The sequence below is a fragment of the Euprymna scolopes genome, chromosome 8, assembly GCF_053919585.1.
Source record: "Euprymna scolopes isolate OS-2025 chromosome 8, ASM5391958v1, whole genome shotgun sequence".
Taxonomy (NCBI): Eukaryota; Metazoa; Mollusca; class Cephalopoda; order Sepiida; family Sepiolidae; genus Euprymna; species Euprymna scolopes.
The window spans coordinates 68,064,402-68,077,749 of NC_136489.1; the positions used below are offsets into that span (position 1 = coordinate 68,064,402).

Consider the following 13,348-nt stretch of genomic DNA (forward strand, 5'->3'; position numbering starts at 1 on the left):
TATATAGATATATATGTGTATGTATGTAGACCTTCTGGTGTACTTAACGTATATGTTGCTACTTGTATATGATCTGTTCTGATATACTTTTTTGTATCTTCTTTCACATACTGTGTCACATGACACTTAAACATGAGAGTGCTTTAGATATGATGAACATGCCCATTTACACAATTACAAATAAATCCTTCATCTATTAATGACGTGTCACATCAGGGATGATCATGAATTCACTGTACAAGTGGCTCTTCATCTCTGTTATTCGAGCAAATGCCTTGAGCATGTCAAGCCCATTGGACAACAGATGAAACTTCCTGATGTTTTGAATATAGGCTTTTTAAATTTGCTGGTTGGAAAAGATTTTCATGAACTTTAAAATTTAAATCTGATATCCATATTTTGTCAAATGTTTAATTATGTATTGATTGAATCAATTATTTTTTTTCTTTGGTGATTTAAGTGCAAAAAAAAAAAAAACATTTGCGAAAAGAAAATTTTTTTTTTTTTTTCAGTAATATTGTTGCACGAGTTGTAAATTTATTGTTTTCTTTCTCAGATGGTCAAGTAATTTTAATTGCCGTAAAAACTGAGGTAGATTTTCCACACGTCAGAAAGCAAGTCTCAAAACAGTTTGGATCATTTGTGTAAAATGGCGGAGGCTGATTTAACCAGTGTGGAATCAAAGATGTCTGCCTTGTCCGTTGAAGAAGAAACTCCAAAAGTAGAGGATCATTCCAATAACTGTAGTGAAGAGGAGGATGATGATGATGACTTTGAAATCTGTGATAAACAAATTGATACCGAATCATGTAGTGATGATGATGACAACCCATTCAAAGATGCTGCTGACCCTGACAAGCAGGGGGAAGCAACAGCAGCAACAGATGATGAATACCATTCAGCAGATGAAGGGGAACCAAATGTGGATGAAGAGCTACGAAAAGAGATGGAGGCCCAGTTAACAGAGGAAGAGAAGAAGGTGAGTACATCGCCATTTTTTTTTGTGTTTTTTTATATTCGATTGAATTTGTTGTATAGACTTGCTAAAAATAAGACGGACTTCTGGACTGCTTTTAATTTCTATATAATTTTAGAAATATAGTTTTGTCAAACTACATTCTAATTTCATTCGTCGACATATACGCAGACAACACTACCATTTATGGCAGTACTTTAAAGATCTTTCTATGTCTCTTCTCCTCCCACCTTCAGCATGTGGTACAGTGGGGCAAAAAATGGCTGGTTAATTCAAATGCATCCAAAACCAAGCTTCTATTTTTTCACCACTGATTTCCATCTAGCCCCAGGTGATATGAATGACTCTAGTCTCAAAGAAGCACTCTGCTTCGACAAGCTGCTGGAACTGACCTTCAATCCTCACTTGAAATGTAAGATTCACATTAAGTTAGTTGTCAAGATCGTTGGGAAAATAGTTGCATCATTCTACCGCTCTAGAAGGTATCTGACTCCTGACGGTATTCTCTACCTGTATAAGAGCTAAATATGCCCTAAAATGGAGTACTTTTGTCACATCTGTGGAGGAGTCACTTGGAACCTTGATAGTCCAAAATCGGCTTCAAAATCTGATAGGTGATGCTCTTTTATCCTTCTTGTAACCTCTTTCTCACAGAAGAAACTTTGTGAGTCTGGTTTTGCTCTATCATTATTTTCATGGCAGGTGCTTGTCAGACCATCTGCCATGAAAATAATGAAAGGGAAAACAATTTTGTTACATACAAATCTGAAACAGCAAAAAAAAAAAAAAAATAGAGTATGTTGGTAAAGTATAAAATTTGTGAACAGGGAGTCGAATGCAACTGAATTTTTTGTGGTACACAAGAAGTGCAGTGGAAGTACCAGTAGGTTGAGAGGTGATAACTCATTTATGTGTAACGAAATAAAGATGGATGAGTACACAGATGTGGGGAAAGTATATTTGGATGACAAGACTCTGGAGGTTGTCTGGAAACTTTGTTACCTGGGTGATAATATTGGATCACAGAGTGGAGCTGGTGCTAATCTGATTGTAAGAGTTTGACATGGATGGGGAAAGCTTTGAGAACATTTGCAAAGTGTTATTGCTCTTGACCAAAGAAAGAGTCTATCAAGCATGTCTATACAATGTGATAATGTATGGAGGGTTGTGGATATGTGTTGCATGGTGAAAAATGAGATCTGATGGATTTTTAATGTGTGTTTTAAAAACAGGCTTAAATCTGATTTTTAAGGAAAATAAAATCTGGGCAGTATAGAGATGTGTGTGCAGAACAGGAAACTTTGTTACTTTATTTTTATTTCAGACTATTTTTTTTTTTTTTTTTTTTTTAAATTTTTTTTTACACAGTGATCACCACTTATCAAGGCCCGGAAGCCACTCAGGGATAAGGGTTATTGCAAGTACATCACGTTAGTGAGGAGATTTTATGAAGTGTTTAATTAGGGGGGCGGTTCATTAGGAATTTGTTAACATTAGACTTGAAGACATCCAAGTTGTAGTCCGGAGGGAAGCAGGCAGACGGAACAGAGTTCCACAGGCGTGCAGTTCTAAGAAAGAAGCTTTGCTCATGAAATCCGCGTTTTGATTTAGGCACAGATATAGAGTGGGGGAAATTTTTCACAGTGGATTCAGCTAGACGGGTGTTTTTCGTGAAAGTTTGGCGAGGGGGGACCACGGATTGGAGTTCAGACGAGCACCTGCCATGAAAATAACGATAAAACAAGGATAGGCTCGCAAAGGTCTCTTCTGTGGGAGAGGGGTTGCAGGGTAGAGAAAAGGGCATCCCCCACTAAACCACGAAGTCTATTTTGTACTCTGTCAAGGCATGATAGGCTGTTTTTGGCAGCTCCTGCCCAGATATGGCAACAGTATTCCATCCTTGGCCGTACTTGGCTTTTATATAGATAGAGAATTGCATCAGTAGTGAGATATCTTCTGGAGCGGTAGAAGGATCCCACCATCTTTCCTGCGACCTTGGCAACAGACTTGATGTACGTGTTCCATTTCAGATCAGGAGTAAAGGTCAAACCCAGAAGCTTGTCAAAACACGGGGCCTCACCCAGACCAGAGCCATCCATCACAATTGATGCCAGATGGGGATCAGAGCGTTGATGATGTAAGGATAGGAGTTTGGTTTTAGATGCATTAAAGGTAACCAGCCACATCTTCCCCCACTGAACCACGCGCTCGAGATCAGAGGAGAGAGAATCCGAGAGAACTTCGTCATTTACAGCCTTTGATGTGTTGCCGTAGATGGTCGTGTCATCAGCATAGATGTCAATGAATGATTTAAGTATGTGTTTAGGGAGGTCATTGATGTAGATCAGGAAGAGAGTTGGGCCGAGGATTGACCCCTGAGGGACTCCAGCATTTATATTGCAGGCCTCCGATTTTTGTCCATCCACCACTACTCTTATGAGCCTATCGGAGAGAAATGATTTAATGATTGAGAAAACATTTCCAGTTATACCGTAGCTGGAAATCTTGTGAAGTAGACCCTTATGCCATACTTTGTCAAAGGCCTTTGATATGTCAAGAGCAATTGCCCTAGAAAGGGAGCCTTTGTCAAGAGATTCACTAATCCTGTGGGATATAACCGTCAGCACATCTGCGGTAGATCTTGCAGAGCGGAAACCATATTGTGTGTCACTAAGAAGGTTGTTTCTGCTGAGGTGGTTGACTATTTCTCTATTTAATATTGATTCCAGTAACTTACTCATAACACAGAGAAGACTTATTGGTCTGTATTGAGAGGGAGATGACTTATCACCTGAATTCTTAAATACAGGGCAAACTGATGAGGTCTTCCAGGGGGTCGGAAAGCACTTCTCCTTAAGGCAGCGCTTAAATAGTTTCATAAGTATGGGAGCAAGTTCTGGTTGAAGCTTTTTTAACACTATAATTGGGATGCCATCAGGGCCAGTTGCTTTACTGGAATCTAGGTTTTTTATTAGCTTGGCGACCTCATGCACGGATATTTGTATATTACCTAGCTTGTTCAGTGTTATAGGAGGAAATATGGGGAGTTGATGGCCTTCGTCGCATAGGGTAGAATTAGCTGCAAAGTTCTTTGCAAATAGTTATTATTCTCATCTTTATTATTTATTTATCTTAATAAAGATGAGAATAATAGTCCGAAATAAATTAATATATATAATGCTCATCTCAAAAATGAATTCTAATTAAGAAATAATATATATATAGGAAACTTTGTTTAGTCAAATTGAAAGTTGAAAGAATTGGTGAGAGTTCTTGGTTAAAGGTAGCAGGTATCTATTGGCAAGGGGTCTCTACTCTAACACTGATTAAGAAGTTCGAAGATGTCTTAGTATTATGATCTTGTCGTGGGATGGGTATTCCATATAATATGCATTTTCAAATGGTTTTGTTTTCTAAAAGTTAATCTATTTTGAAGTGGCAATAAATTGATATTTAAATTTTTTTTATGGATTTCAAAATTGTGCGAAATTTGGAGGAATTTCATTTCATGTGTAATCGCTACTAAACGTCTTCGGACTTATTGTTTATGGACATAAAAGAAAAGAAAAATTTCTCGACTTGAATATCTATATGAGAGCACATCTTGGAAATATACCAGGTGAACCAAGTGCAAGACAGAGATTCAAACAATTGCACTTCAAGGGACTGTCAGAATTTTAAAAAGATCTCTCAGTTTGAATATCTGAGTTAGTGGGTGAATGTTTGGCATCTGGTAGGATGCTCTGTTAACAAACTGATGAGAAAAAAAAGAAATTCTCCGAAATGGTGAAACACAATCAAAATTATTTGAAACTGAAAGGAAAGATTTATTTTAAATTGCACCTTTCCCTTCAAAAAAAAAATAGAAGATTAACTTAAATATTCAAAAATCACTAAAACATCTTATTTCAGGCCAACTGCTCCATTATTAATCTATTTAGCCAGAGTTCATTATGCTTTCATTCAAATTTTAATATATTTAAAATATTTGATTTGTCCAAGGGAGGTAACTCTGGTTAAATTAACCTATTTGAACACTGAATGCATATAAATGTTATTTGTGGATCCCTTTTTCTTGAATGAAGATCATCTATATTTACTGCATAACAAAAGAATTTGAGGTTTGCTAATAATTCTATCAAAATATGAAATTTGATTATCCATCAACATGAAAATAAGATCACTGAGGAGTAATATCTAGAAATTAAAACAAAATTCTAAAATTTTTCAAAATGTATTAACAAAAATTTAAAAGGCACTTTGTGTGAGTTCGTTCGCTATAGACTGTAAAATAGCTGGTCTGGTTTTTTTAAAAATTTCACACAAATGTATTTTGTCTCTAGGAGTGTTCTTAGATAGGTATTGTATTGGAATTTCTCCAATAAGTATCGGTAATCGATAATCTGATTAAAGAAGGAACAGGTGATTTTTGACAAAAGTTAACACTCTTATACAGCCTAATATCACAAGTCCATTTGATAAATTTTATAACCGTACAAGCAGAAGGGCCCAGCATATGAAGTCAACAGTAACTTCTCTGATAAGGGATGCATTCAAAATGAATGTTTTTGTTTATAACACAATTGTCATAATACTTGACTCTTGTGTTTTAAACTTAATTCAAGCCATTATACAAAAATTATTTTCTCAAATCAACAGTAGGTTCTCTATAGTTCAATGTAGACTAAGTCACTGCAGGGAGGCATGTGAAGCTTCCTTCAAGTGTGTCGCATGAGGGTCCCAACTAGAACAGGCAATCAATTGACTTGATTGGGCAATTTTACCGATTCCAATGACAATAAAAGTATTAGAAAAGTTAAAACACTTATTGATCATCATTCAATCCCAAGCAACATTAGGTTTCCTTGCTAGTTATTATATAAATTTATATAGTTCAGAAATTTTGTTAAGATGATAATACTATTGGAGCACAGAAAGGAGCAGGTGCTAGTGTGATTGCAAGAATTAGGATTTGATGGAATAAGTTTAAGGAACCTTTGCTATGACTAATCAGCAAAATATTATGACTATTGACCAAGGGAAGAGTTTATCTGGTATATGTATGTGGTGTGGTGATGTATAGAAGTGAAACCTGGCCAATAAATGTTGAGGACATGTGTTGCATGAAGAGAAATGATATGATAATGATACAATGAATGTGTAATGTGAGTCTTGAACACAGTCTTAGATCTGATGACCCCAGAGGAAGATTTAAATCCAAACAATGCTGAGAAATGTGTTCAGAACAAAAGACTTTGATGGTGGAGGCCACATTGAAACAAGGGATTAAAATTATTGGATTAATAGGTGTAGAACGATTGAGATACTGGTGTCAATTCACAGGGGAAGGCCAATGAAAACGGGAGCAAGTGATAAGAATTGACTTGAGAGGAAGAGGGGAAAATAAAGACCTGTCAAAGATATGTTAGTTTGGAGGTCAAATTACTAAATGCTGTCTAACTCATGCCAGTATGTAAAACAAAAATAATTATAATTACTGTTTAACATAAATTTTATTTAATCACTCTTTGTGTTTCAGACTGGATGAAGAATTTTTATTCAAAATTGTCATAATTTGAAGAAATTTTAATGAAAGAATTTGATTAATTTTTAACTAATTTCTTCATCCTGATTGTAGAGTCGCCAAGAAGAAGCACAAACTCTCAAAGAAAATGGCAACAAAGAATTTAAAGAATCCAACTTCCAAGAAGCAGTTTCGTTGTATACAAAAGCTTTGTTAACTTGTCCTTTGGTTTTTACCAAAGACAGATCCATCATGTTTTCCAACAGAGCTGCCTGTTATATGAGAATGGTAAGAACATTTAAAGGATTCTTTCCTTTTGAAATTCAATTAAACTTGCCTTTCTTGCACTCTAAAGTTGGATGATGCCATAAAACCATTCACTCAAAAAAATAAACAAAGGTTTTGGTGATGCAAAAAAAAAAAAGAAACATCAAGAAAAATTTTGTAGTTTGCTTGAAGCATTGTGCATAATATGAAAGGAGTTGTTTTGAGGCTTATGATAATGCAGTTTGTGAGGGAAAATTTTTGGAAACTTGCACATCTACCATCTTGTATGACACACTATGTTGGTAAATAAATATGTTATAATTAAAAATTATTAAAATTCCTTCAATATTGTCATTCTTTTACTACATGCCACAGTGTTTGCCCACAAGCTGCATTGTCATAGCCCTCAAACACAACTCTTTTCATATTTTAATTGGATTAAATAGGTCTATTGTAAAGAAGGATTGCTTACTTTTTTGCCATATTAATTTTATACTATTATTATATAAACAACCACTATTCTACTTTGGTTTTATTTGAACATTCGTAAACAATGACTTCTGTTAAAATATTCTTCTTGCATAGCTAAAAATAAGTTACAATTTAAAAAATTATGAAAGCCAAAAAACTGTTTTTTTTTTTTTTTTTTTTTTTTTTTATATATAAATTATTTAACTTAGAGTGTTTGCCACAAAATAAGTCCTTTTCAAATATAGACATATTTTTTTTTTTGGGGGGGGTAGCATCTTTTCCCTTGTAGATATAAAAAAATAGTAGTGGATAGTAGTTCATTCAGATGTAGATAACGGTTGGTTTTGAGAATGTCTACATCTGTTAAACATGACTACATGATTATATATATATTATGTACATAATAACTACATAATGAAATATTCACACATTGTTATTTGGATTAAATTTTAGAAATTTATAAAAGCCAAATTAAAATGTACATTTCTTTCTCGCAAGATTATATGTAAAATTTCATTATCTCAAAAAACATGAAGGTACATTTAACAGATGCACACATTCAGAGGCATTGTACATCTCAACAGATTACTGTCCACAAAAAGTCTAATAAAAATATAGTCAAAAGCCTTTATATCTTTATTTAAAAAAACAAAAACATTGTTATTTGACTTGCATAGATTTCTAAATATAATTCAAATACTAAAGTATGTTGATGTGTGAATATTTAATTATATTAAAGTACTAAGTGAGGAGATTATTTTGCCATCTAATTTACAAATGTGTTTGCGGTGTGTACAGGCACATGTATAAATTAGATACCAACACTGAATAAAAATCACTTGTTAAATGCTTAAAGAGATGTTAAGAAATATTAGATGGTTGAATAGACATAAGGTGAGAGGGGCCAAATAAATTAAAGATGAACTATGGTATATTTTAGTATTTTGTGTGATTAAAATGACTAAGAAAAAATGCCCCAGGGAAACAAACTAGATGTACTCGATTTCAACTTAATGATACATCATCTACAAATTAAAATGAAAATGTAAAAAATAAACTTTGTTAAATTTTAATTTAAATATTTTAGTCAAATTATCCTTGAGTTTTACTTTCGAATTGTTTTTACTTTCATGTTTTTTAATGATTTCTATTTATTCTTGTCAGTCCAAAAACAAAAAAGCCATTGAAGATTCATGTTCGGCTTTGGAATTAAATCCCAATTATCTGAAAGCTTTGATAAGAAGAGCTGAACTCTACGAAAAAGAAGATAAGTTGGATGAGGCATTGGAGGATTATAAGAAGATTTTGGAAATGGATCCTTCTCAACATGCAGCCAGGGCTGCTTGCATGGTAAGAACACAGCGTTGTTACACACTTTGTATCTTAATGGTGATTTGATATCGTGTAAGAGTCTTATTTTTAGTGAAGTAACTCTGGTAATGTAGTCAGGCAAATTGCATTGTTATGATGCCTGAATTGATGCATTCATGATCTAAAAGTTTCATTTCTCTGTTGCAGATATTGATGATGTGAGACTAATAAAACAACCCCTGTCATAGATGTGTCTTTGAATTACTTGAAAATGGTGATGACTATGTAGAAAAATAAATTCTGGAGCATAAAGAGTATCTTATTTTAATGGTACTACTCTTGTCTCTGTAGCCCTTCAACTTTTTGAGTAAAAAAAAATACTTTTGAAATGACCCTCATGCATGCAATATTGTGATAAATATTTTTATTTTTTTATCGATCTACATGAAGTTCATTTTTTTTTTTTAACCTCTATCACGTAGCCAATCCAACAACCATGGAGAAAGGGAGAAAACTAAACTATCTATTTATCTATACAGGGTGAACGAGAAAATTGTTGCCCTAGAAAAGACAACATAATTCCATTTCTGTTTGCTGAAAACAAGGTTTTCTCTCTTTTTTTTTTTTTTTTGTTGCAGACCATCTACTAGTTGGCCAGTTGTGTATAAATCTCAAGAGTGATAGGAGCTTTCTATCATGTCTGAAAGTGACACAATGTTCAATGAGTGAGATCTGGCATGCACTGCTACACAACTCATGCTCTCTATCAATCCAAGTTATGACAACAGGACCATTGCCAGCACCCTCAAAATGCAAATCCGGATAAGAGAGACGTAGCCAGGGTGTTGAAAACAAAGTTTCCGGCTAGGGTTATGGTCTTTGGTGTGGTTTCAAATGAGGGCCACATCATGCCACCTCATATCTTCTTTTATCGTAAATTGAACTCCTAAGAAAAAAATTAAAGGTACAGTTGGGCTTGAATAGGGGATCATTCGATCTGTAGTCAAATGCTTTACCACTGACCTATATCTTCAGATTTCAATTATTCTGTTTTTTTTTTCAGAAGAAACCATTTACTAAGATTTTATTATCTCCCTTGCCGGTATAACATATAAAAATTCCGCTGTAAAAATTCTTTTTTTTTTTTTTTTTCCCTATAAGAAAAAAAACTATTTTTAGGTTCGTATTTTTTTGATTTTCGATACCTTTTTATGAATTTCTGTACAAAACAAATCTAAGAACACTGCCAGACATATAAATTACATTTGTGTGAAAGTTGCAAAAGATATGCTCGGCCATTAGGGAACCTATGAGACAGAAACTCTCACACACGCACAAAGTTACTTTTCTATAATAATATATATATGTATGTAAAAGATTTATATATTTGTAAATGAATGGACTATTAAGACAAAAAATTATTTTTATCTCAACTATATATATAGTTGAGATGTATATATATATAAATGATTTTTATCTCAACTATATATATATATATATATATATATATAGTTGAGATATATATATAGAAATTATTTTTATCTCAACTAATATATATACTAGCATTTCAGCCCGGCGTTGCCCGGGTGTTTGGACGTGTATGTTGAGCAAAACAAAAAAAAAAAAAGTGGTAGTAGGAAGGCAGGCTCGAACCCGTACCGCAAAGGAAGAAAAGAACGGGGTAAAACCTAACGTTCATGCTGTTACGACCACCGCCAAACCGGAATCGGCATTTTTTAAAAGTAAGGCTAGACAATCAAAAGGAGAGGATAACTTTAAAAAATATCGGCAAAAAAAGTGACCCCCCCTCCCTGTAGAAAAGTGCCTAGTTGAAGGGGAAGATATTAATGTTTTTAGCCAATTTTTCGATATTTGTCGTATGAAAGGTTGAACTTTAAAACGATACTGAGCTTGGTAAAATCCGTCGCCTCTATTGAAAGTTTAAGGCAGACATGCAAACAGACATACATACATTTTTATATTGGTAACTAAAGATTTTCGACCCAAATTGATGAAAAAGCTTGCCCTATCTCTGAATACCCTTTATGTAAACTTTCAAATATTTAGACCAGAAATTGTCTGAGTAATTTGGAAGAGACCGCAGAGGTCAATTTTTTTTAACTTTGACCCCTGTTATGGCCCCTTAAAATTTATTATTTTGGGCTCAAATCATGTTATTAAGTTAAATCCATGTCCAAGGAACCTATATTTAAAATTTCAAGTGCGTAGACCCAAAATTGTCGGAAGAGTTTAGTAGAGTTCTCAAAGGTCAAATCTTTGAACTTTGACCCCTAAATTGCCAAATCTCTGGCCCAAAACCGATCACATCGATTTTCCCAAATCTCAGTACCCTGTATATCAAATTTCGAATCTGTAGACTAAAAATTCACAGAGTTATTGCGTAGGGAAATGTACACAGACACACACTGACACGTTCACTTTTATAGATATATAGTTGAGATAAAAATAATTTTTTGTCTTAATAGTCCGTTCTTTTACAAATTTTAATCAATATTATGTAATCATAAACTGAATTTTAGTGTCAAAACAAATGACAGCTTTAAATATGAGGAAAGTGTAGTATATGTTCTTTTATCATGTTTCACCTTTTCTCTCCTCAGTCAGGGAAGAAGAAATCCTTCTAGATTGGAGGCAATTGTTATTTTTGTCCCAACCCAAAGTGTTCCTTTTAAGGAAGCTGTATATCCGCTATATTAAAAGCTGACTCTGTATCTACGGTTGTCGTCATAGGAGGAGACAAGTAAATAAGGACAATTATTATTGATGGGATGACTTTTTGGCTTCACAACTGGTTTATTGATACATTTAAACCTGGAAATTGATGAGCTTGTTTTCTATTTGTTTTAACTGAGTTTTTGTTTCTTTCAGAGACTGCCCTCTCAGATTGAGGAGCGGAATGAGAAAATGAAAGCTGAAATGATGGGTGAGATTTTTTCTAAACATTTTGCATGATTTTGAATATATTACTAGCAGAGCTGCCCAGTGTTGCCCGGGGCAAAAGTGTTCCTATTAAAACTTTTCTTTACTTCTTTCTATTTTTCACTCTTCCGTTTTCACCTCCCTTTCTCCAAACTCCTTGGCCCATTCCTTTCTAGCTGGACACACACACAACTTTGCCCATCAACCATAAAACGCTTTAGATATTTAGATTTCCTAGTAGTTTTATTAAAATAGTCATATTTTAAAAACCAAATCACTTCTAATCCTCAAAATACCAGCATTTTGTCTTCTGGGTACAGGCAGCACTCTAATCCTGTTTACTCCAGGTGAACTGGGGTGTGGACTGTTGTGATTGTACTTCTGTGGGAGGGGCACGACCACGCCTATCATCCTGCTTGAAAAACTATGTCACGAAACAACATAATTGGACCAAGATGATTGCCAAACCGTAATTGCGAGGATGGCACTAAAAGCAATGAAGAAGTAAATCTGAAATTAAAACTGATCACAAAAGAGAAAAGTAGAGAACAATTAAAAGCTGTTCATTAATTCTTTAGAAACAAAAGGAAACCGTTTCTTCTCGCTTGCCAAACTTGAGTGTGTTTAATCTTCTAAGATAAATGAACTCATTTCGGCTGAAAAGCTTTTGTGTTTCACACGTATTGTTGATTACTTTTCGAGTGAGTTATGAACCTTGCAAGTATTTATATGTGCCATCTTAATGAAAACAAGTTTTGACATGAGGCCAGTTTATGTTGGCTTGCCTGCTACTGCAAGGCACCTCAGCCAACTTAAAAAGCCATAACACGAATAAAGATATGTACAGTTGGAAAAACCTGTTTAAAACAAAAATAAAATGGAAATATTTAATTAAACTCGATATTTTGAAATCAACAAGGCCAGAAGCATTATTTTGCTGTTGCAATTTCTTTTGAAGAAAACTGTCTTTAAAAAAAATCATTTGGTGCACAGTTCAATCTAAAAAGAAGAAAAAAAAAACATCGAACAATCTTTATGATGTATGTACTCTTCAAGGAAAGAAAATGTTATATTCTAAAAATCATGTAAATTGATCAAGTATTTTCTTTTTCAAAGAGAATCATTTTTAAACGATTTTAAGCCATTAATGTGGAATCGTTAACATTACAAGATTGATCTCGCAAGTTTGAATTATTGGGGAGTTATCTACCTTTGTTTTTCCAAAATGGTAATGCAAGATAGTCCCTTTATGCTTACTCATAAAATTTAATTTTCTTAGTTAAAAATAAAATCTATTTTTATTTATTTACGAACTATTAGTCTCGTCTTTATAGCTGTTGTTGTATAACATTTCAACCAACAATTCCTCTGGCCTGCGTCAGATTGTTAACCGTGATGGGATAGGAATGCTGAATCTTCGACTGTATCTTCAGTAATTACTGCCTTCCATAGTTGTTGTCTCACCACGTTTTTGGCCAGCTAATCCTCTGGCCTGCTTTGGGTAGGATTGAAACCTCTATCTTCAGACAATGCTCACTAAGAATTGTAGAGACTCAACATCTCTATCCACTGTACCACGGGCCACATAATGTTGTGAAACAACTATAAAGATGAGGATAATAGTCGCAAATAAATATAAATATACAAATAACTCATCTCAAAAAGAATTCCAGTAATTAAAATAAATAAAATCTACCTGTTCAATTTATATGATTTTTGGAATATGACATTGTTCTGTGACGGGTACGTACATCATAAAGATTTTTCTGTATTTTTTTTTTCTTAGGTTGAACTGTGGACTTGCACTAAAGATTTATTCTTTTAAATCACAAAGAAAAAAGTTTTTCCTTAATAGTTAT

At 33.9% G+C, this 13,348-nt stretch overlaps 1 protein-coding gene across 1 annotated transcript in view; it reads left to right on the forward strand.

The window, feature by feature from the left end:
- Nucleotides 1-13,348, forward strand: part of LOC145283600 (tetratricopeptide repeat protein 1-like) — a 40,998-nt gene that overhangs the window by 26,165 nt on the left and 1,485 nt on the right. The window contains exons 2-5 of the mRNA XM_080132537.1: nucleotides 557-979; nucleotides 6,615-6,788; nucleotides 8,403-8,588; nucleotides 11,439-11,493. Of these exons, the coding sequence (XP_079988663.1) occupies nucleotides 650-979; nucleotides 6,615-6,788; nucleotides 8,403-8,588; nucleotides 11,439-11,493 (745 nt within the window). The 5' untranslated portion in view covers nucleotides 557-649. The remainder of the gene's footprint in view (nucleotides 1-556; nucleotides 980-6,614; nucleotides 6,789-8,402; nucleotides 8,589-11,438; nucleotides 11,494-13,348) is intronic.